This window comes from Lagenorhynchus albirostris, chromosome 3 (assembly GCF_949774975.1).
Source record: "Lagenorhynchus albirostris chromosome 3, mLagAlb1.1, whole genome shotgun sequence".
Classification (NCBI taxonomy): domain Eukaryota; kingdom Metazoa; phylum Chordata; class Mammalia; order Artiodactyla; family Delphinidae; genus Lagenorhynchus; species Lagenorhynchus albirostris.
The window spans coordinates 32045251-32066560 of NC_083097.1; the positions used below are offsets into that span (position 1 = coordinate 32045251).

Consider the following 21310-nt stretch of genomic DNA (forward strand, 5'->3'; position numbering starts at 1 on the left):
AAAATTGCATCTTCTCATCAGTACCTTAAGAACAAATATATCTTTCTGAACTCGGAGATATTGATCCCGTTTCTGGTGTGTTGCAACTGCTTTCTGAATAATGTGATCTAAATGAAGGCTATAAGGCTTAGGTCCTCGTTTCTTCATTTCATGGAAGCGTTTTAAACAGTTCAAGGCTGCACTGGCTCGCCTAATGAGAAAAAAAATTAGTACAATTAATACAAGGCTAGCGTAATTTTAAAGAGACCACTTTGGTAAATTATTCTATTAAAACTTACATAAATCCATGCTAGAGAGTGTTACTAAAAAGTAAATTATTTAACCAAATTTGGAACCACAAAGAAAAAAACAAGAACACTGCTGATTTGTATGAAGAAACACTAATTATTTAGATTCAACGAAACATACTTACTAATCTTTTCTTCTATGGTGGTGGGTACTTTTGGTATGTTAGTTTTAAGAACTCCTTCCTCAAGGTCAGGACCTAGTGACCTTACTTTCTTATTAAAGTTTTAAAACTCTGCTTTTCACATTTAAGTCCTTAATCCATATGAAATTGATTTTTGTTTATGATATGAGGTTGGATAACCAATGATTCCATTATCAACTGAACAGTCTCTATTTTCCCCACTAATCTGCAACTGTAAATGGGATCCTTTTAAAAATTATTTTATTTTGAAAATTAATTATTTATTTATTTTGGCTGTGTTGGGTCTTCGTTGCTGTGCACGGGCATTCTCTAGTTGCGGCGAGTGAGGGCTACTGCTCATTACGGTGCACAGGCCTCTTACTGCTGTGGCTTCCCTTGTTGCGGAGCACGGGCTCTAAGTGCACGGGCTTCAGTAGTTGCAGCATGCGGGCTGAGTAGTTGTGGCTTCTGGGCTCTAGAGCGCAGGCTCAGTAGTCGAAGTGCATGGGCTTAGTTGCTCTGTGACATGTGGGATCTTCCCGGACCAGGGATCGAACCCTGCATGTCTCCTGCATTGGCAGGTGGATTCTTAACCACTGTGCCACCAGGAAGTCCCTAGAAATTATTTTAAATTCCCTTTTTGTGGTGCATAAAATACAGTTTTCTAGAATTTGGTAGCGATCAAGTCTCAACTTAAGAAATTCTGGTAAATACAAATCAGATTTAAAATTTAAAAACCTTAGGATGTGTCCAGATTAGCAAGTACTTATCAGTAAACAGCTTACCGAGCTAAAAAAATCATTCTTAGATTATTACTGGAATTTTGAAGGTAAATTTGAATTCCTGATGAACACTAAATACCATGGCCATAATCTGACCCAGAGAGTTCAGGTCTACCAGGCTTTGGGAAAGTACATTTTCCCATCAAGAAACTACTAAAATAAAAGTTGAATGCCACCACTACCGATGTTAGCTTAAGAGTCAGAACTGATGGTCCGTAATGCCCTCCGTTTATAATACAACTTCAGTCTGTTAAATAGTAGTATTTTCACTGACAGATTTAAAGCTAATAAAAAAAGTATTATTTATAGTGAGGCCCTTATGTGTACTTTTGAATTAATAAAGCTAACTAAACTTTTGAGAAATGTATTATAACTTAACAAAAATTCCTAGTTCTGAATAGCTAATGAACTACATTTCAAAACATTACAAAAAAAATAATGAAGCCTAAATATATAAATTCCAACTTTCTTTTTCCAACATTTTTAACCACACATACAAAAGAATACACTGTTAGTCTTTGTGCTGTAATTTGAAATAATTCAGACATTGAAAAAGAGACTGAACTGTTGCTCAAAACATAAAACAGTCCAAAAAACTCTCAATCCCAATATTTTTACTGATCTGGTAGAAAGTTTACGTCCTTGTCCAGAAACATGCTAGAAAAGGTTGATTTTACTAAACTAAAATACTCTGTAGCCTAAAATACAAATTATTTTTAAAAACTGTTAATTTTCCTCTTATCCAAAGGCTTCCCTAAATAATTCCCAGGCATAACCTATATATACTACTTCCTTATAAAGAAGATAAGGTCATCTAAGTGGGTATTAAATATACAGGCACAAGCTTTGCTAGAGCTCTGATACTTACAGTCTCTTTTCCTTAGGGATATCAAAGGATGCAGCCATATTCATTAGGGTTGGCAGGCAGTGCAAATGATGGCTATGTGAATGAGGAAGAATTGTGTTTGCCTAAAATGAACCATAATATTTTTGAAAAATTGATTATTTTATGTTACAGATTATCCACAGATATAATGCTAAAAGGTTTTACTCATGAATTATTCATTTTCTAATATATACTTATAGCTAACTTTTATCTCATCTACTTTCAACAAGGATGAGCTATCACAAATATAAAGATACAGGCTCATGTTATGTTAATAGAACTCTAAATTTCATACATCCTTTATTATAACATTAAATTATAATTTTAAGTGGTACCCAATTAAACTCACTTCTTAAATAATCTAAAAGGACTATATGTCAAAACTTGGATCCAGTGTTATAATGTTATGTTAAAAGTAGCATTTAGGGCTTCCCTGGCGGCGCAGTGGTTGAGAGTCCGCCTGCCGATGCAGGGGACAAGGGTTCATGCCCCGGTCCGGGAAGATCCCACATGCCACGGAGCGGCTGGGCCCGTGAGCCATGGCCGCTGAGCCTGTGCGTCCGGAGCCTGTGCTCCGCAACGGGAGAGGCCACAGCAGTGAGAGGCCCGTGTACCGCAAAAAAAAAAAAAAAAAAAAGTAGCATTTAAAATGCTGGATGCAATATCATAACTTATGAGTTGACTTCTTTGGTTTAAAAACCACCTTCTCAAAACAGGTTTGTCTCATATTCCAACAATCTTTAAATAAGAAACCTGTCTTCTGCTTTCCAAATGAAGTCCTACCACCCAATCTGCTTTCTACCAATAAAGATAAATTAATTAAATGTGGAAGCCAGAAGATATAAGAATAACAAGCAATGAACTAACACTGCTATACTCAAAATGACTAGCTTTTATATTTCAAGGGAATCACAGAATTCTGGTGTATGGGGGAAGGGAATGGATGAAATTTATTAAAGAGATTCCTTCACATAAAGGCAAATAATTCTAGATATTGATAGCCTTACAGAAATGATATCTTAATTAAAATAAAAATAATCACACCTGAGATTCTGCAATATTACTTAATTATCTCATAGACAGACTGAAGGAAAACAGAGCAAGTGGCTAAATAATTCACTGATAAACAAGACAGTTATCATTAAACTCTGTTTAATTCTCTTTTGCTCACTCACAAGCCCAACTGCTATGTAGAAAAAAAACCCTGGTGATGGAGGGGACCAAAAACAACTACAAAAACAAAAAATATTCTGCCAATAATAAACCATAACATAATTTTAAAAGATTTGCCATAAGTTTACTTAATGAGTTTAAAGTGGTTCTTTTTATTTAGTGTTTATTAACTAATTGGTGACAGAAATATAAATTTCTAATTTGCAAATAATCAGAGTACCCTCACTGCTTGATCTGCTGGGAGTAGAGAATGATCAGATTACTTTGCTAGCTCCTTGTTTCCAGAAGTTACTGATGTCATAAAATCGTGGCCAGAAAAACAGATTCCCACCTTCTAAACCTAAACCTACAAGTTTACAGAGAAGTAATGTGTTCTAATGAGGCAGTTATGTTTAGATTTTTTTCCACAAAGTTTTCTAAAATTCAGGCACTGACTATTATATATCAATTCTATTTAGCTGACTGAAGTAATACCTATAGTTTTGTAATTTCATGCTTTTTAGGTAGGAAGTCATTCTAAGAGAAAGACTTTTAGGACTCAAAATGTCAGCATCAAAAGTGAGTATAAAAAGGCAATAGTCAGTTCTCTGTATTTTTTATATTTGTTCCATTTAAAAAACTAGCCCATATATATAAGATACAAAGTATCAAGGGTTCTTTGTAATGCAAAGATAAACATTCAAATAAATGTAAACTTATTTTTTTGAGATAAAGCAAAGTAAATCGTTAAAATAGCCTGTTTCATAAATTAAAACATTAATAGTATGAAACATAATCAGAAGTTGTTAAACTTACCATATGTAAAAGCTCTCCTAAAAGGATGGTAGCTCTAACTGAGATATGGTCATCGCTGTTTGTTATCACCTCAACCAAACCCTTTGAAAATAAGAAGAAAATATCATAGTTGCAAAATATTATATATGAATACAATTATGCATCATATATGTTTGTTGCTCTGAAAGAATTCTGTTAGAGAAAATAAAATAAATAAAATAGAATAAAATAAGGTTTATAACTCTTACCTCTAAAAGCCCATTACGAATAAATGCTGATAGTATCAGTGCCAAATAATTATCCATGAGGTCTGGCCTGGAAATAAGCATGGCACAGAAAAATTTAAATATTGTTCCATACACCACAAAATTTAACATAAAAATAGTAATTGTAATAAATGTGAACTATTTCTATATCTAAAGTCTACCTGGATCTGGCACGATGAGGAAGAATAGTTTTTGCCTCAGCTGCTACAAAACCATCTGAAAGCCTCCAACTGTCTTGGAATCTACCTGGATCTAAAATAGTTAAATTTAGATAGTTAGAAGAAAATAATATACCAATGAAACACTTCAAATAACCATCAGCTAAGCAGGCTACAAATAATTTTCTTAAACGTTCATTAAAAAAAAAAAAAAGAGGGCTTCCCTGGTGGCGCAGTGGTTGAGAGTCCGCCTGCTGATGCAGGGGACACAGGTTCGTGCCCCAGTCCGGGAAGATCCTACATGCCACAGAGCGGCTTGGCCCGTGAGCCATGGCCGCTGAGCCTGAGCGTCCGGAGCCTGTGCTCCGCAACAGGAGAGGCCACAACAGTGAGAGGCCCGCGTAACGCAAAAAAAAAGACTCAAGAAGGCATACAGAAAAAAACGATTTATGTAAATGAACACAGATTTAACTTCCTTCACTGAGGGACTCAGAGTCATTTGGGCTAAAATAAAATAACAAGAATCAAATAATCCACTGTGAGAATCACAAAAGGTTTCTTATTAACTCCTCTCTTCCTTTCTTAGTCCATCCTTCTATTAATTTCACTGCTCGTTTCAGAAGCTAGGGTGATGGAGAAGAAATTTAAATTTCTTTTTAGAAATTTATCTGAGATTTTATTTTTATATTAATTTCAGGCCACAAATATGCAGTAAGAAAATGATATTTAGTTCAGTATTTTTCCTTTGAGGAACTCTGTCTCCATTAGATAATCCATTTAAAAAATTACAATATATGAGTAGTGAATGCACTTCAATACTTACCTACACTGAGCAGTGCTTCTATGAACTCTTCAGTCACAACAGGTAGAGGAAGACGAAATATATCATAAAGCACTTCAAGGAGACCTCGCTGCAAGTACAAATAAATACAGTTCATTTGTTTTTATGGAATAAACCTTTGTTTGCAATTTTTTAAATGTCCTATTCACAGATTAAAAAATCGATAAAAACAGAACTACTGTATTTTAGAAAACTACCATTATCAGGCCTATATTACCGAAGAGATAACTACTGAATGCTTACTACATATACATGATGTAATCTTGTCAATAAATCTTTTATTATCCCCACTGTACACATGAAGAAATACATTTAAAGGTTAAAAATAATTTGCCCAAGGTCATGGAGCTATAAATAATAAAAAAAGGAGTCAAACCTTAGTCGGCCAGACTCAAAGGACCATGTTCTTTCACCATTTGCTGAGTAAGAAGTCAACTGAATTGGAACCTTTCCATCTATAATTACATCCTTCCATGGTCTAAATGCTTTTATTTTTAGTTCACATTTTAAGCAAGGCACCTCTAGCTAATATTTACTACTAACAATAAGAAACAAAGGGGCAAATTTTGTCCCTTTGAACAAAATTAAAACAAAAACATTAAAGAGGAAAAGGAAGAACCACATGAACAGTTCATTTTTTTCCTCTAATTTCAATTTGTTTTAGTTGTTTAATACAATTCCTATACACTAATAACTTAGGACTATGTCTAAAAAAAGGATATAAATACCCCAATTTTAATCAGAACCACTACTCATAACATATAAAAACACAAGTTAGAAGGCATAAGTTGCATAAATACTATATTTACTTTTTAAGTATATTTTTCTATATTGCTTGAACCTTTTACAATGAGAATGCCCCTGTGTATTGTTTGCACTTTTTATTGAATAAAGCATAATTAATTTCATATTTTTAATCTAATTTTAATACAGCCCTACTTCCTAACAACAGCAGTGTTTCAAATGATTCATATTATATTCTTAGGGTTCAACTAAGTAGTAAATATTCATTCATGTATTTTTAAAATGCTCTGTGATACAGATTAACAATTCATGAGGAAAAAGCATTACCTGAAATAAACTTTTTCCAATTAATTTCCTCCACTAAAACTCCATGAATGAAACAATCATAACTTTTACCTACCCTTATTTCCATATTTGGAATGCAAAGGACTCCAATTAGAGACTGAATCCCAGAATTTCCAGGCTTACATAAATTAATAATACCTAAAAAAGATAAAAAGAAAAAAAAATAACTGATTTGAATTTCAAAAAAATTTTCTATAGTAATGTATCCATAATACAAAATGTGACATTTTTCCATGCTAAATTACACTATTACACTATTTGATTATCATAATTGATAGTATATTTCAAACATTCTCTGAATTTGCCAACTAATTAGAGGTTATCAATAATTTTATCCTTTAAATTACTTCTTCTATTTGTTTCATACCCAAAAAGGTTTCATGAATCTGACTGCCTATTATTCCCATTTGCTGATGAGCGATTCTCAGGGATATTGGAGAGAATAAGACAATGTCTTGCTTATTTAACACTTTCTCAACCTGAACTGATAAACTTTGCTTGGCATTTGCCTTTTAAAAGTTTAAGTCTCAAACTTAACGAATGCACAGACGAGTATAACCAACAGACTTCAAATAAACTGAATGGATCAAAATATTAAGTGAGAGAATTTACTCAAACAATTTTAAACATATTAACACCATGTCACAAAAGAAGATATGTATCAGTAAGTAGCCAATAAACACAAAAGTGTTCAATATCATTAGTCACTGGGGAAATGCAAATTACAGTCAAAATAAGATACTGTCACACACCCACTAGAGTGGCTGAAATTAAAAACGGATAACACCAGATGCTGGCAAGGATGTAGAGCAACTGGAACTCACATACCTACATGATAGGAGTATAAAATAGTGCTTCAGTATTTTGAGAAAAAGTCTTGCAGTTTCTCATACAACTAAACATATATTGGGACTTCCCTGGTGGTACAGTGGTTAAGAATCCGCCTGCCAATGCAGGGGACAGGGGTTCGAGCTCTGGTATGGGAAGATCCCACATGCTGTGGATCAACTAAGCCCGTGAGCCACAACTACTGAGCCTGTGTTCTAAAGCCCGCAACACAACTACTGAGCCCACGTGCCACAACTACTGAGCCCGCGTGCCACAACTACTGAAGCCCACGCACCCTAGAGCCTGCGTCACAACTACTGAGCCCACGCACCGCAACTACTGAAGCCTGAGCGCTGCAACTACTAAGTCTGCATGCTGCAACTAATGAAGCCCATGCACCTAGAGCCTGTGCCCTGCAACAAGAGAAGCCACTGCAATGAGAAGCCCGCGCACTGCAAAGAAGAGTAGCCCCTGCTCAACTAGAGAAAGCCCGCGTGCAGCAACGAAGACCCAACACAGCCAAAAAAAACCCATATATCCACCCTGTGACTCAGCAATTCTATCTGGTATTTACCCAAAAGGAAACAAAGCTTACATCTGAAAAAAAATTTTACAATGCCGCTCATAGTAGCTCTATTTAGAATGATCAAAACTGGAAACAGGGGCTTCCCTGGTGGCGCAGTTGTTGAGAGTCCGCCTGCCGATGCAGGGGAGACGGGTTCGTGCCCCGGTCCGGGAAGATCCCACATGCCACGGAGCAGCTGGGCCCATGAGCCATGCCCGCTGAGCCTGCGCGTCTGGAGCCTGTGCTCCGCAATGGGAGAGGCCACAACAGTGAGAAGCCCATGTACCACAAAAAAAAAAACAAAAAAAAAAACAAAAAAAACTGTAAACAGGTCAGGTATTCACTAACAGGAGGAAGGCTAAAAACACAGTGATATATTTACCCAGTGGAATACTACTCAGCAATAAAAAGGAACATATTATTGATATATACAACATGAATCAGTAGCATTATGCTGAGTGAAATCAGAATCATTAAGTTGAGTGAAAAAAGCCTACACACAAAAGTATACATATACTATGATTCCACTTAAATGAAGTTTCAGAACAGGCAAAAATGATTTGTGATAAAAAATAAACAGAGCAGTGGTTGCTTCTTACAGGAGTGGGGTCAGGGATTAACTAGGAAGGGACATGAGAGAACTTTCTGCAATGATGGTAATGTTCTATATCCTAAAAAGAGTTTGGATACACAGGTATAAGCATTTGTCAAAACTCATCAAATTGCAGACTCAAGATTTGTGCATTTCACTGTAAGGGGTAAATTTTACCTCAAAGTGCCCCCCCCCAAAAAAACCTCAGAAACAAACAAAAATAACCAAATAAGAACCCTGAACAAATAGTGAACTTTAGGTAATAATGTGCATGCTGAAGTGTTTAGGAATCAGGAGAACTTAATTTTGCAACTTCTTTAAAATGCATTAGAATAACATGAGGACTGATGAATTCTCAGAGGACTAGGCAGATGGGTAGATATGTAATAAAGCAAATAGAGCAAAATCTAAGTGGTAGGAGTATATGGTGTTCACTGTATAATTTTTCTGTATAGTTGAAATTTTTGATAATAAAATGTTAGGGAAAACATTTTTTAAAAGTAAAGGAAAACATTTTTAAAAAGTCATATAGGATTCTGAAGTTCCCTGTTACTTCTACTTAAGCACATATATTTATATTTATGAATAATATGTATCTTCTCTTTGCACTTAGGTTCAAAATTCAAATTAAAACATAACAGACAGACTTACTTAAAATACCAAAATAGTGTTTCTCAAACTTTGATGTCTGACAGTAATTTGAGAGATTATAGATTAAGATAATAATCTGCAATCATAGTCTGCACTAATAGGGAAAACAGGCTCCTGCAACTCAAGAAGAAACTGTGTTCTAAAAGTTCATTTTTCAGTCAGTTTTTTGGATTTTGAAATATATGATAGAAATAACATTACAAACATACAAAAGCTCATTTAACCCAAACACAGTATCACAGAATCTAATACTATTAAGGAAATTATTTTTGTGAGAAAATGTTTTCAGAATTCTAACTTGAATAATATTCCAGTTCTTACTTCAATAGAAGGGAAGAACACTCCAACCTTTTAAGTTTCTAATGATGGATCAGTGCATTAAAGGACTCTAGGACAAACTGAAGCACAGCAGAAAAACGTTTAAGAGAAACAAGAGACTGGCAGAGATTAGAGGTACAGTGACTGGAGAGCAGAGTCTACAGTAGGGAGAATGAGAAGACTGTAGCTAGGCTGTACTGGTGGTCAGAGTTGGACAGAATTCATTCTTGGGAGGAAGAAAGAAACCACTTTAACGGCAAGGAAGCTGAAGAATGGTGAAGGACGGTAGCTGTAGCTACAGAAAATAAAGTTATACGTGATTTCTAAGGCAAGGGCACTGACAGTTAACCTTGGCAGGAGGACTGTGTTGGTTTTCTATGTTGAAAGAGTGTGTGGAGGCTAGTAAAGTATAAAAAACGATGTGTGATGGTTGAGCCCTCATAGAATCCTAGGTTGTCCATTAGGATAAGGCGAAAAAGGCAGTCATGAGGTATAGCAAGGTTGGGATTTTTACCAACATGTGAGAGGCCAGAGGAAGTCCTTGTACATATATTGGCTAGGGCTGGGATAGTCTATGGCTGGGATAGTCATTTTTATGGAAAAGATGTTAACTGGTTACTTAAGTATACAGAAATGTTCAAGTAAATTTTCCTGTTCTATTTATTGCTATACTCCTTTGTATGCTATCCCTTAAATTATTCTGCAAAGTCAAGAAGGAAAAGGTTGGCTTCCCTTGTGGCGAAGTGGTTAAGAATCCACCTGCCAAAGCAGGGGACACGGGTTCGAGCCCTGGTCTGGGAAGATCCCCCACACTGCGTAGCAACTAAGCCCATGCACCACAACTACTGAGCCTGCACTCTACAGCACACAAGCCACAACTACTGAGCCCACGTGCCACAACTACTGAGGCCTGTGCGCCTAGAGCCCGTGCTCTGCAACAAGAGAAGCCACCGCAATGAGAAGCCCGTGCACTACAACAAAGAGTAGCCCCTGCTCGCCACAACTAGAGAAAACCTGCATGCAGCAACGAAGACAATGCAGCCAAAAATTAAATAATACATTTTTTTTAAAAAAGAAGAGGTAATCATTAATACAAAATAACACATTTAGTGCTGGTATTATTTTAAGAAAAATGTTTGCTTTTTATTCCATGGAAAGGTAAAACATGTATAATCCCTCTTTTCAAGAAATATTGGACTACTAGGCAATAGAAATAAAAGCAAAAATATGGTTTTCTCCGGGTATATGCCCAGTAGTGGGATTGCTGGGTCATATGGTAGTTCTATTTTTAGTTTTTTAAGGAACCTCCATACCATTCTCCACAGTGGCTGTACCAATTTACATTCCCACCAACAGTGCAAGAGGGTTCCCTTTTCTCCACACCCTCTCTAGCCTTTATTATTTGTAGACTTTTTTTTTAATTTTATTTATTAATTTTATTTATTTTTGGCTGCGTTGGGTCTTCATTGCTGCGCGCGGGCCTTCTCTAGTTGTGGCGAGCGGGGGCTGCTCTGCGTTGCGGTGCAAGGGCTTCTCATCGCGGTGGCCTCTCTAGTTGCAGAGCACTGGCTCCAGGCGCGCAGGCTTCAGGAGTCGTGGCTCGCGGGCTCTAGAGCGCAGGCTCAGTAGCTGTGGCGCACGGGCTCAGTTGCTCTGTGGCATGTGGGATCCTCCTGGACCAGGGCCCGAACCCGTGTCCCCTGCACTGGCAGGAGGACTCCTAGCCACTGCGCCACCAGGGAAGCCCTATTTGTAGACTTTTTAATGAGGGCTATTCTGATCAGTGTGAGGTGATACCTCACTGTAGTTCTGATTTGCATTTCTCCAATAATTAGTGATATTGAGCATCTTTTCATGTGCTTTTTGGTCATCTGTATGCCTTCTTTGGAGAAATGTCTATTTAGATCTTTTGCCCATTTTCTGATTGGGTTATCTGGTTTTCTGATACTGAACTGCATGAGCTGTTTATATATTTTGGAGATTAATCCCTTGTCGGTTGCTTCATTTGCAAATATCTTCCCCCATTCTGAGGACTGTCTTTTTGTTTTGTTTATGGTTTCCTTTGCTGTGCACTTTTAAGTTTAATTAGATCGCATTTATTTTTGTTTTTATTTTCATTACTCTAGGAGGTGGATCAAAAAAGATCTTGCTGTGATTTATGTCAAAGAGTGTTCTGCCTATGTTTTCCTCTAAGAGTTTTATAGTGTCCAGCATTACATTTAAGTCTTTAATCCATTTGGGAGTGTTAGGGAGTGTTCTAATTTCATTCTTTTACATGTAGCTGTCCAGTTTTCCCAGCACCACTTACTGAAGAGACTGTCTTGTCTCCATTGTATATTCTTGCCTCCTTTGTCATAGATTAATTGACCATAGGTGAGTGGGTTTATTTCTGGGCTTTCTATCCTGTTCCATTGATCTATATTTCTGTTCTTATGCCAGTCCCATACTGTTTTGATGACTGTAGCTTTGTAGTATAGTATGAAGTCAGGGAGCCTGACTCCTCCAGCTCCATTTTTCTTTCTCAAGATTGCTTTGGCTATTCAGGTCTTTTATGTTTTCGTATGGATTTTGTGTTCTAGTTACATGAAAAATGTCATTGGTAATCTGATAGGGATTGCACTGAATCTGTAGATTGCTTTGGGGAGTATAGTTATTTTCACAATATTGATTCTTCCAATCCAAGAACATGGTATATCTTCCCATGTGTTTGTGTCACCTTTCATTTCTTTCATCAATATCTTAGTTTTCTGAGTACAGGTCTTTTGCCTCTTTAAGTAGGTTTATTCTTAGGTATTTTATTCTTTATGTTGCGATGGTAAATGGGATTGTTTCCTTAATTTCTCTTTCTGATCTTTCATTGTTAGTGTAAAGGAATGCACCCCAATGTTCACTGCAGCACTATTTCCAATAGGCAGAACATGGAAGCAACCTAAATGTCCAACAACAGAGGAATGGATAAAGGAAACATGGTACATATATACAGTGGAATATTACCGGCAATAAAAAAAGAACAAAGTAATGCCATTTGCAGCAACAGGGATGAATCCAGATTATCATACTGAGTGAAGTAAGTCAGACACAGACAAATATATGATATCGCTTATATGTGGAATCTAGGAAAAAAAGGGGGTTACACATGAACTTACAAAAACAGAAGTAGAGTCATGGATGTAGGAAACAAACTTATGGTTACAAGGGGATAAGAGTGGGGCAGGGATAAACTGGGAGATTGGGACTGACATATACACACAACTACATATAAAATACATAACTAATAATAATCTGCCATATAGCAGAGGGAATTCTACTCAATACTCTGTAATTGCCTACATGGGAAAAGAATCTTAAAAAAAAAAGGGCTTCACTGGTGGCGCAGTGGTTGAGAGTCCGCCTGCCGATGCAGGGGACACGGGTTCGTGCCCCGGTCCGGGAAGATCCCACATGCCGCGGAGCGGCTGGGCCCGTGAGCCATAGTCGCTGAGCCTGCGTGTCCGGAGCCTGTGCTCCGCAACAGGAGAGGCCACAATAGTGAGAGGCCCGTGTACCGCAAAAAAAAAAAAAAAAAAAAAAAAGTGGATATATGTATAGCTGATTCACTTTGCTGTACACCTGAAACTAATGCAATACTGTAAATCAACTATTCTCCAATAAAAATTTTAAAAAAAGAAAAGCAAAAATAAACAAATGGGACCTAATGAAACTTATAAGCTTTTGCACAGCAAAGGAAACCATAAACAAAATGAAAAGACAACCTATGGAGTGGGAGAAAATATTTGCAAATTAGGCAACCAACAAGGGATTAATTTCTAAAATATACAAACAGCTCATACAACTCATAACAAAAAAACAAGCAACCCAATCAAAAAATGGACAGAAGACCTAAATAGACATTTCTCCCAAGAAGACATACAGATGGCCAATAGGCACATGAAAAGATGCTCAACATCACTAATTATTAGAGAAATGCAAATCAAAACTACAATGAGGTATCACCCCACACCAGTCAGAATGGCCATCATTAAAAAGTCTACAAATAATAAATGCTGGAGAGGTTGTGGAGAAATAGGAACCCTCCTACACTGTTGGTGGGAATGTAAATTGGTGCAGCCATTATGGAAAACAGTATGGAGGTTTTTTTAAAAACTAAAAGTAGAGTTACCACATGATCCTGCAATCCCATGCCTGGATATATAACCAGAGAAAACTCTAATTTGAAAAGATACATGCAGACTGTCATACAGAGTGAAGTAAGTCAGAAAGAGAAAAACAAACATTGTATATTAACGCATATATGTGGAATCTAGAAAAATGGTACAGATGAACTAGTTTGCAAGGCAGAAATAGAGACACAGATGTAGAGAACAAACGTACGGATACCAAGGGGGGAAAAGTGGGGCGGGGAGGGGATGAATTGTGAGAGGGACTGACATATATACACTAATATGTATAAAACAGATAACTAATAAGAACCTGCTATATAAAAAAATAAAATAAAATTCAAAAAAAAGAAAACATGAAAATAAATAAATTTAAATAAATAAATAAAAGATACATGCACCCCAATGTTCACTGAAGCACTATTTACAATAGCCAAGACATGGAAGCAATCTAAATGTCCATCAACAGATGAATGGATAAAGATGTGAGATACACACACACACACACACACACACACACAATGAAATATTACTCAGCCATAAAAAGAATGAAATAATGCCATATGCAGCAACATGATGGACCTAGAGATTATCATCATACTAAGTGAAGTAAGTCAGACAGAAAGACAAATACCATACAATATCACTTATATGTGGAATCTAAAATATGATACAAATGGACTTATTTGTGAAACAGAAACAGACTCACAGACAGGGAAAACAAACTTATGGTTATCAAAGGGGAAAGGGAGTGGGGGAGTGATAAATTAGGAGTTTGGGATTTACAGATACACACTACTATATATAAAATAAACAACAAGGTCCTACTATATAGTAGAGGGAACTATATTCAACATCCTGTAATAAACCATAATGAAAAAGAATGTAATTTGGGATTACTAATGGCCTATCTTGCTTATTTGGTATTTATGACATTCTACATTACATTTTTAGGAACAAACTTTAGTTACATATTCAACTAACACTCTTAAAAATTTGTTTTGGTATAGATCTTGTTTAAGTTTATTTTAATGCCCAGGTTATCATTAGCATATTGACTTACAAATGGTCAATTTTAAGACTTGTGTACAAACCCCTCTTGGTTCTAATGATAACATATAAAGAAAGACTAGGTTAACATCTAAAGCAGATGCTACAATAATAATTTAACATTTGAAAAAATAGCCAAGCTTTTCTTATTGGATGTTATAAAGCAGCACAGAGGAACTTACCTGCCCATGACCGGAATGTTGCTATGATTCCCATTTTACTTGCTAGAAACCTTGCTTCTCTGTCTTCTCTGTTGGGTGAGGTGGGGGGGCGGGGGGGTGTCAAAGAAATTAAATGTTAAAATAAAAAGTGAGTTTTTCCTACCACTATATCAGAATAAGAGCTATCATTACTTAACATTTAAATATTTACATAGGAAATTCAACAATATATTAAAAGAAAATAAAGATCAGATCTACCTCAAAGCAAATTACCCAGTTATGTACTGATCACGCGTCCCCCCATTTAAAATTCACAACATCTTTTAAAACAAATTATAAATTCCGCTTTCCCACTGAGTTCTTCTTTTCCGCTCTTTCTGAAAACTATTCTTAGGTAGCTCATTAACACCTTTAACTGAGCATTAGAGACAACACCAGCCTGCTTAATAAGCATCTCTGTCAAAATACTGCCCCTTAGCAAGGAAAATTACCACATAAACCTCTTACTTTTACGACATGTATTCTCTTTACTTCAAAAATCTTGTCCCAAATTTATTTGAGCATTTCTACCAAGCAAGCTCAACAACTCAGATATTCACCGAGATATTATTAAATAACTAGATATTATTATTGATCCATTTTTAAGCTCATTCAGGTTGTTGGCAGAATTCACTTCCTTGGTGTTATACAACTGAGGTTTCTGTTTTCTTTCTGTCAGCTGGGGCCTACTACCAGCTACTTTCTTCTTTTATAATTGGTATCCAATCATCTCACTTGTTCCCTTCTATGTAATAGTTTATGACAATTAATTAACCAACAGTATTACTTACATTGTTAAACATATTCCATATATGGTCTACGGCCAGTTTTAATACTTAATAGCAACCTTGTACTCTTTATTTATGCCACCTCAACCATCTCTACCCTGTAAACAGTCCATTTTTTTTTCTGTGCCATCTTTTTTACTTCCCTAATGTTAAAGTTCTTAACAGTTGTGAGAATACAGAAATCCAGAGAACTGGGAAAGAAAAAAACAGAAGGGATGAAGAACAATGACAGAAAATCAAATTGAAGAATGGTAAGCAAGCAGATAGTTTACAAAAGAGAAATGAAAGTTAAAAACATCCCCCACACATACAAACCAACCACACTAAGCTCTGTGGTACTAATCAACATGACACTATAACAGAAACTAAAACGGGGAGGGGGGTTGGTGGAAGAAATGAGAATCAGACAACTGTGTGATTAAGCTTTTGGTGCTCCTTCTCTTAAAAATGTTTGTGACATACTTATACTGTTTGCCTGGTAATCCAATCTCTAACCTATTTGATAAATTAGTAGTATTGTAAAAACAAACAAACAAACAAAAAAAAACACCCATTTCCTTATTCCCTAGCTATAATGTACTCATGCTCCAGAAACTGCCCATACTCCAGAAACTTAAGGAAAGCAAAGTATCGAACCAAACAGAAAAGAAAGGATTTTGGTGGAATGTACTCCCCACTCCTCAACTCTAAAAAATATCCAGGTTCGTCTCTTGCTTATTCTGGTAGGCAGAATTCTAAAAATGCCCCTATCCTCTCAAGATTCTAGGTCTTAATCCCTGGATCCCTGTGAATATGATATCATTGCCATGACTGTGATTATGTTTATGTTATATAGCCCGGCAGACCTTAAGATACGGAGATCATCTGGTAGGCTTGATCGAACTGGAGAGCTTTCTCTAGCTGGAAGCAGAAGAAAAAGTCAGAGAGATTCAAAGCACAAAGATTCAAGGAATTCCTGCTGTGTTTGAAGATGGAGAGTACCATGTGCCAGGAAAAGAGGGTGGCCATTAGAAGCTGAGAGTAGGCCCCAGTTGACAGTCAGCAAGAAAACAGGAACTTCAGTTGTACAATAGCAAGGAAGTGAATTCTGCCAACAATCTGAGTGAGCCCAGAAATAAATGGCTTCTTCACCAGAACTTCCAGATAAGAACCACGCCAGACCTCTGACCTACTGAACTGTGAACTAATAAACTGATGTTATTTTAAGCTGCTATATTTGTAGTCATTTGTCATGCAGCAATAGAAAATGCATACATTCTTCATCAATAAAGAGCATGCCCAAGTGTGATAGGAGAAGCCAAGAAAGGGGCTTAAGAATCCCAATTCATAACTTAGTTAGCAAGAATAAGGTCTGAGAAGTCTTAAACAGAGAATGACTATTCTAATTTCTTAGCTCAGGTCATGATATGTTAGCATGCAATGAGTCCACAGTGATGGAGGTGATTAAAGATATGAAACCACTATTTTTAATTCAGGAGAAAAATGAAAAACAACAAAAATATGCCCATTTCACAATGTTCCCAAACTTAGTGAGGAATTTTAAAAACATACTATCTCTCAAAATAAGTGTGTCTACAATCCAACAATCCTACTATGCTACATCTGATAGCATATTTATTGGAACTGTGTCAGCGGCAAAATCTTCACCGACAAGTTCATTATTTGATCCATAAATCAATTTAAATATAGTTATCCCAGAATACCTAGTGAACATGTGCATTTCTCTCCAGAAAAACTGAAAATTATCCTGCCTCATTTCTAGAAAATAATCTTTACTCTGTCTCCTCTTACCTCCCTATGAACCTTACTCTCAAAATTCTACACAGTGTATTTTTCTGCTTACTCAATTTAGGCCGCTCTTCATTCTACTCACAATTAATTCTTTTAGTCTTTCAATGTAATTGTGCTAAAAACATGTACAATAGAAAAATTATTAAAGATCGAGGTTTCTACTCCTACATATCTTACATTTTTTAAAATAAGAAACTAATTCCAAGTCTTTAAATTTCCCGATGCTTACTTTTAATTTTTTAAACCACAGCTAATTATGAGAGAACTATAACTCCATGAAATAGGAAATTTACTTAAACTGATTTTTCTCTGGCTCTACGTACAATCAGGCAAATCTAAAAGTTTTAACAGTAACACGCATGGTACTTACTTAAGCTGTCCTTCAGCTGTATCTGGACTATGTCTGTAGTGAAAATCAGTATAGGGTGCTAAAATTCGCTAATAAAAAGAAAAGGCAAAAAAAGAAGAAGAAAAAGAGTCCTTATTATAAAATGTATTCTTCCTGTAACAAGCTAAAATTAATTCCACTTCTCTGGATCTCTAACTGGGTACACTGCTTGAGAGACTTATTTCTTCAAACTCATCATCAAGGAATATATTTGAGTGATTTTTTTAAATGTACAAACTGAATTTCTGAACTTCTAAACTGACGTTTAACATACATATTAAGCAGTGCACAAATCATGAATGTGAGGTTTGATGGATTTTCTCAAACTAAGCACGTTCCCTATAATCCTCAAAGCCTCCTTATTCTCCCGTTCGTTCTCACCACAGGACTACTATCCTGATTTCTAACACTATGACTTGTTTTGCCTATTTCTGAACATTATTTAATTATTTTTACTTTATAAATTATGTTCATTTTCTTACTGGTATAAGGAAATCCAAATTATTTTCGTGTATTGTCCTTGTATATAGCAACCCTGTTAGGCTCACTCATTTTAGAACTTAAACCACTGTATCTCATTTACCAACCCCCCTGGCCCAGCCTTGTGCTGACTGCATTACTGTGGCCTGAATTTTAATTTTAAAATGATTTAAAATACCTAAGACATTACAAATATTGTTTTAGACAATGAGTAGTCTTTTATATTTTGTCATGTGTACGTTTTTTGCCACGCTTCATTCCTTCCTGCATTTCCTTGTTTGTCTCGGATCACTTTCCTTTTAAGGATTCACTTTAACCTTCCTTTGAGTCTGTCTCATTTTTTTTTTATTATCTTTATTGGAGCATAATTGCTTTACAATGGTGTGTTAGTTTCTGCTTTATAACAAAGTGAATCAGTTATACATACACATATGTTCCCATATCTCTTCCCTCTTGCGTGTCCCTCCCTGCCACCCCTCTAGGTGGTCACAAAGCACCGAGTTGATCTCCCTGTGCTATGCGGCTGCTTCCCACCAGCTTTCCATTTTACGTTTCGTAGTGTATATATATCCATGCCACTCTCTCACTTTGTCACAGCTTACCCTTCCCCTTTCCCATATCCTCAAGTCCATTCTCTAGTAGGTCTGTGTCTTTATTCCTGTCTTACCCCTAGGTTCTTCATGACATTTTTTTTGCTTAAATTCCATATATATGTGTTAGCATACGGTATTTGTCTTTCTCTTTCTGACTTACTTCGCTCTGTATAACAGACTCTAGGTCCATCCACCTCATTACAAATAGCTCAATTTTGTTTCTTTTCATGGCTGAGTAATATTCCATTGTATATATGTGCCACCTCTTCTTTATCCATTCATCCAATGATGGACACTTAGGTTGTTTCCATCTCCGGGCTATTGTAAATAGAGCTGCAATGAACATCTTGGTACATGACTCTTTTTGAATTATGGTTTTCTCAGGGTATATGCCCAGCAGTGGGATTGCTGGGTCATATAGTAGTTCTATTTGTAGTTTTTTAAGGAACCTCCATACTGTTCTCCATAGTGGCTGAACCAATTCACATTCCCACCAGCAGTGCAAGAGTGTTCCCTTTTCTCCACACCCTCTCCAGCATTTATCATTTCTAGATTTTTTGCATTCTGACTGGTGTGAGATGATATCTCATTGTAGTTTTGATTTGCATTTCTCTAATGATTAATGATGTTGAGCATTCTTTCATGTGTTTGTTGGCAGTCTGTATTTCTTCTTTGGAGAAATGTCTATTTAGGTCTCCTGCCCATTTTTGGATTGGGTTGTTTGTTTTTTTGTTATTGAGCTGCTTGCAAATTTGGAGATTAATCCTTTGTCAGTTGCTTCATTTGCAAATATTTTCTCCCATTCTGAGGGTTGTCTTTTGGTCTTGTTTATGGTTTCCTTTGATGTGCAGAAGCTTTGCAGTTTCATTAGGTCCCATTTGTTTATTTTTGGTTTTATTTCCATTTCTCTAGGAGGTGGGTCAAAAAGGATCTTGCTGTGATTTATGTCATAGAGTGTTCTGCCTATGTTTTCCTCTAAGAGTTTGATAGTTTCTGGCCTTACATTTAGGTCTTTAATCCATTTTGAGCTTATTTTTGCATATGGTGTTAGGGAGTGATCTTATCTCATACTTTTACATGTAGCTGTCCAGTTTTCCCAGCACCACTTGAAAAGGCTGTCCTTTCTCCACTGTACATTCCTGCCTCCCTTTATCAAAGATAAGGTGGCCATATGTGCATGGGTTTATCTCTGGGCTTTCTGTCCTGTTCCATTGATCTATCTTTCTGTTTTTGTGCCAGTACCATTATGTCTTCATTCCTGTAGCTTTGTAGCATAGTCTGAAGTCAGGGAGCCTGATTCCTCAAGCTCTGTTTTTCGTTCTCAAGATTGCTTTGGCTATTCGGGATCTTTTGTGTTTCCATACAAACTGTGAAATTTATTTTTCTACTTCTGTGAAAAATGCCAGTGGTAGTTTGATAGCGATTACATTGTATCTGTAGATTGCTTTGGGTAGTAGAGTCATTTTCACAATGTTGATTCTTCCAATCCAAGAACATGGTATATCTCTCCATCTATTTGTATCATCTTTAATTTCTTTCATCAGTGTCCTATAATTTTCTGCATACAGGTCGTTTGTCTCCTTAGGTAGGTTTATTCCTAGATATTTTATTCTTTTTGTTGCAATGGTAAATGGGAGTGTTTTCTTGATTTCACTTTCAGATTTTCATCATTAGTGTATAGGAATGCAAGTGATTTCTGTGCATTAATTTTGTATCCTGCTACTTTACCAAATTCATTGATTAGCTCTAGTAGTTTTCTGGTAGCATCTTTAGGATTCTCTATGTATAGGATCATGTCATCTGCAAACAGTGACAGCTTTACTTCTTCTTTTCCGATTTGGATTCCTTTCATTTCCTTTTCGTCTCTGATTGATGTGGCTAAAACTTCCAAAACTATGTTGAATAAGAGTGGTGAGAGTGGGCAACCTTGTCTTGTTCCTGTTCTTAGTGGAAATGCTTTCAGTTTTTCACCACTGAGGACGATATTGGCTGTGGGTTTGTCATATACTGCCTTTATTATGTTGAGGAAAGTTCCCTCTATGCCTACTTTCTGCAGGGATTTTATCATAAATGGGTGTTGAATTTTGTCGAAAGCTTTCCCTGCATCTACTGAGATGATCATATGGTTTTTCTCCTTCAATTTGTTAATATGGTGTATCACAGTGATTGACTTGCATATATTGAAGAATCCTTGCATTCCTGGAATAAACCCCACTTGATCGTGGTGTATGACCCTTTTAATGTGCTGTTGGATTCTGTTTGCTAGTATTTTGTTGAGGATCTTTGCATCTATGTTCATCAGTGATATTGGTCTGTAGTTTTCTTTCTTTGTGACATCCTTGTCTGGTTTTCGTATCAGGGTGATGGTGGCCTCGTAGAATGAGTTTGGGGGTGTTCCTCCCTCTGCTATATTTTGGAAGAGTTTGAGAAGGATAGGTGTTAGCTATTCTCTAAATGTTTGATAGAATTTGCCTGGGAAGCCTTCAGGTCCTGGGCTTTTGTTTGTTGGAAGTTATTTAATCACAGTTTCA

The 21310-nt window shown here is 36.4% G+C and overlaps 1 protein-coding gene across 1 annotated transcript in view; it reads right to left on the minus strand.

Annotated features, from left to right (window-relative positions):
- The window catches only part of RICTOR (RPTOR independent companion of MTOR complex 2), a 131466-nt gene that overhangs the window by 39472 nt on the left and 70684 nt on the right, over positions 1-21310 (minus strand). Inside the window, exons 9-17 of the mRNA XM_060146980.1 lie at positions 17689-17756; positions 14722-14789; positions 6434-6516; positions 5272-5359; positions 4452-4542; positions 4273-4339; positions 4046-4126; positions 2060-2160; positions 25-190 (exon numbers count right to left, since the gene is read on the minus strand). Of these exons, the coding sequence (XP_060002963.1) occupies positions 25-190; positions 2060-2160; positions 4046-4126; positions 4273-4339; positions 4452-4542; positions 5272-5359; positions 6434-6516; positions 14722-14789; positions 17689-17756 (813 nt within the window). The remainder of the gene's footprint in view (positions 1-24; positions 191-2059; positions 2161-4045; positions 4127-4272; positions 4340-4451; positions 4543-5271; positions 5360-6433; positions 6517-14721; positions 14790-17688; positions 17757-21310) is intronic.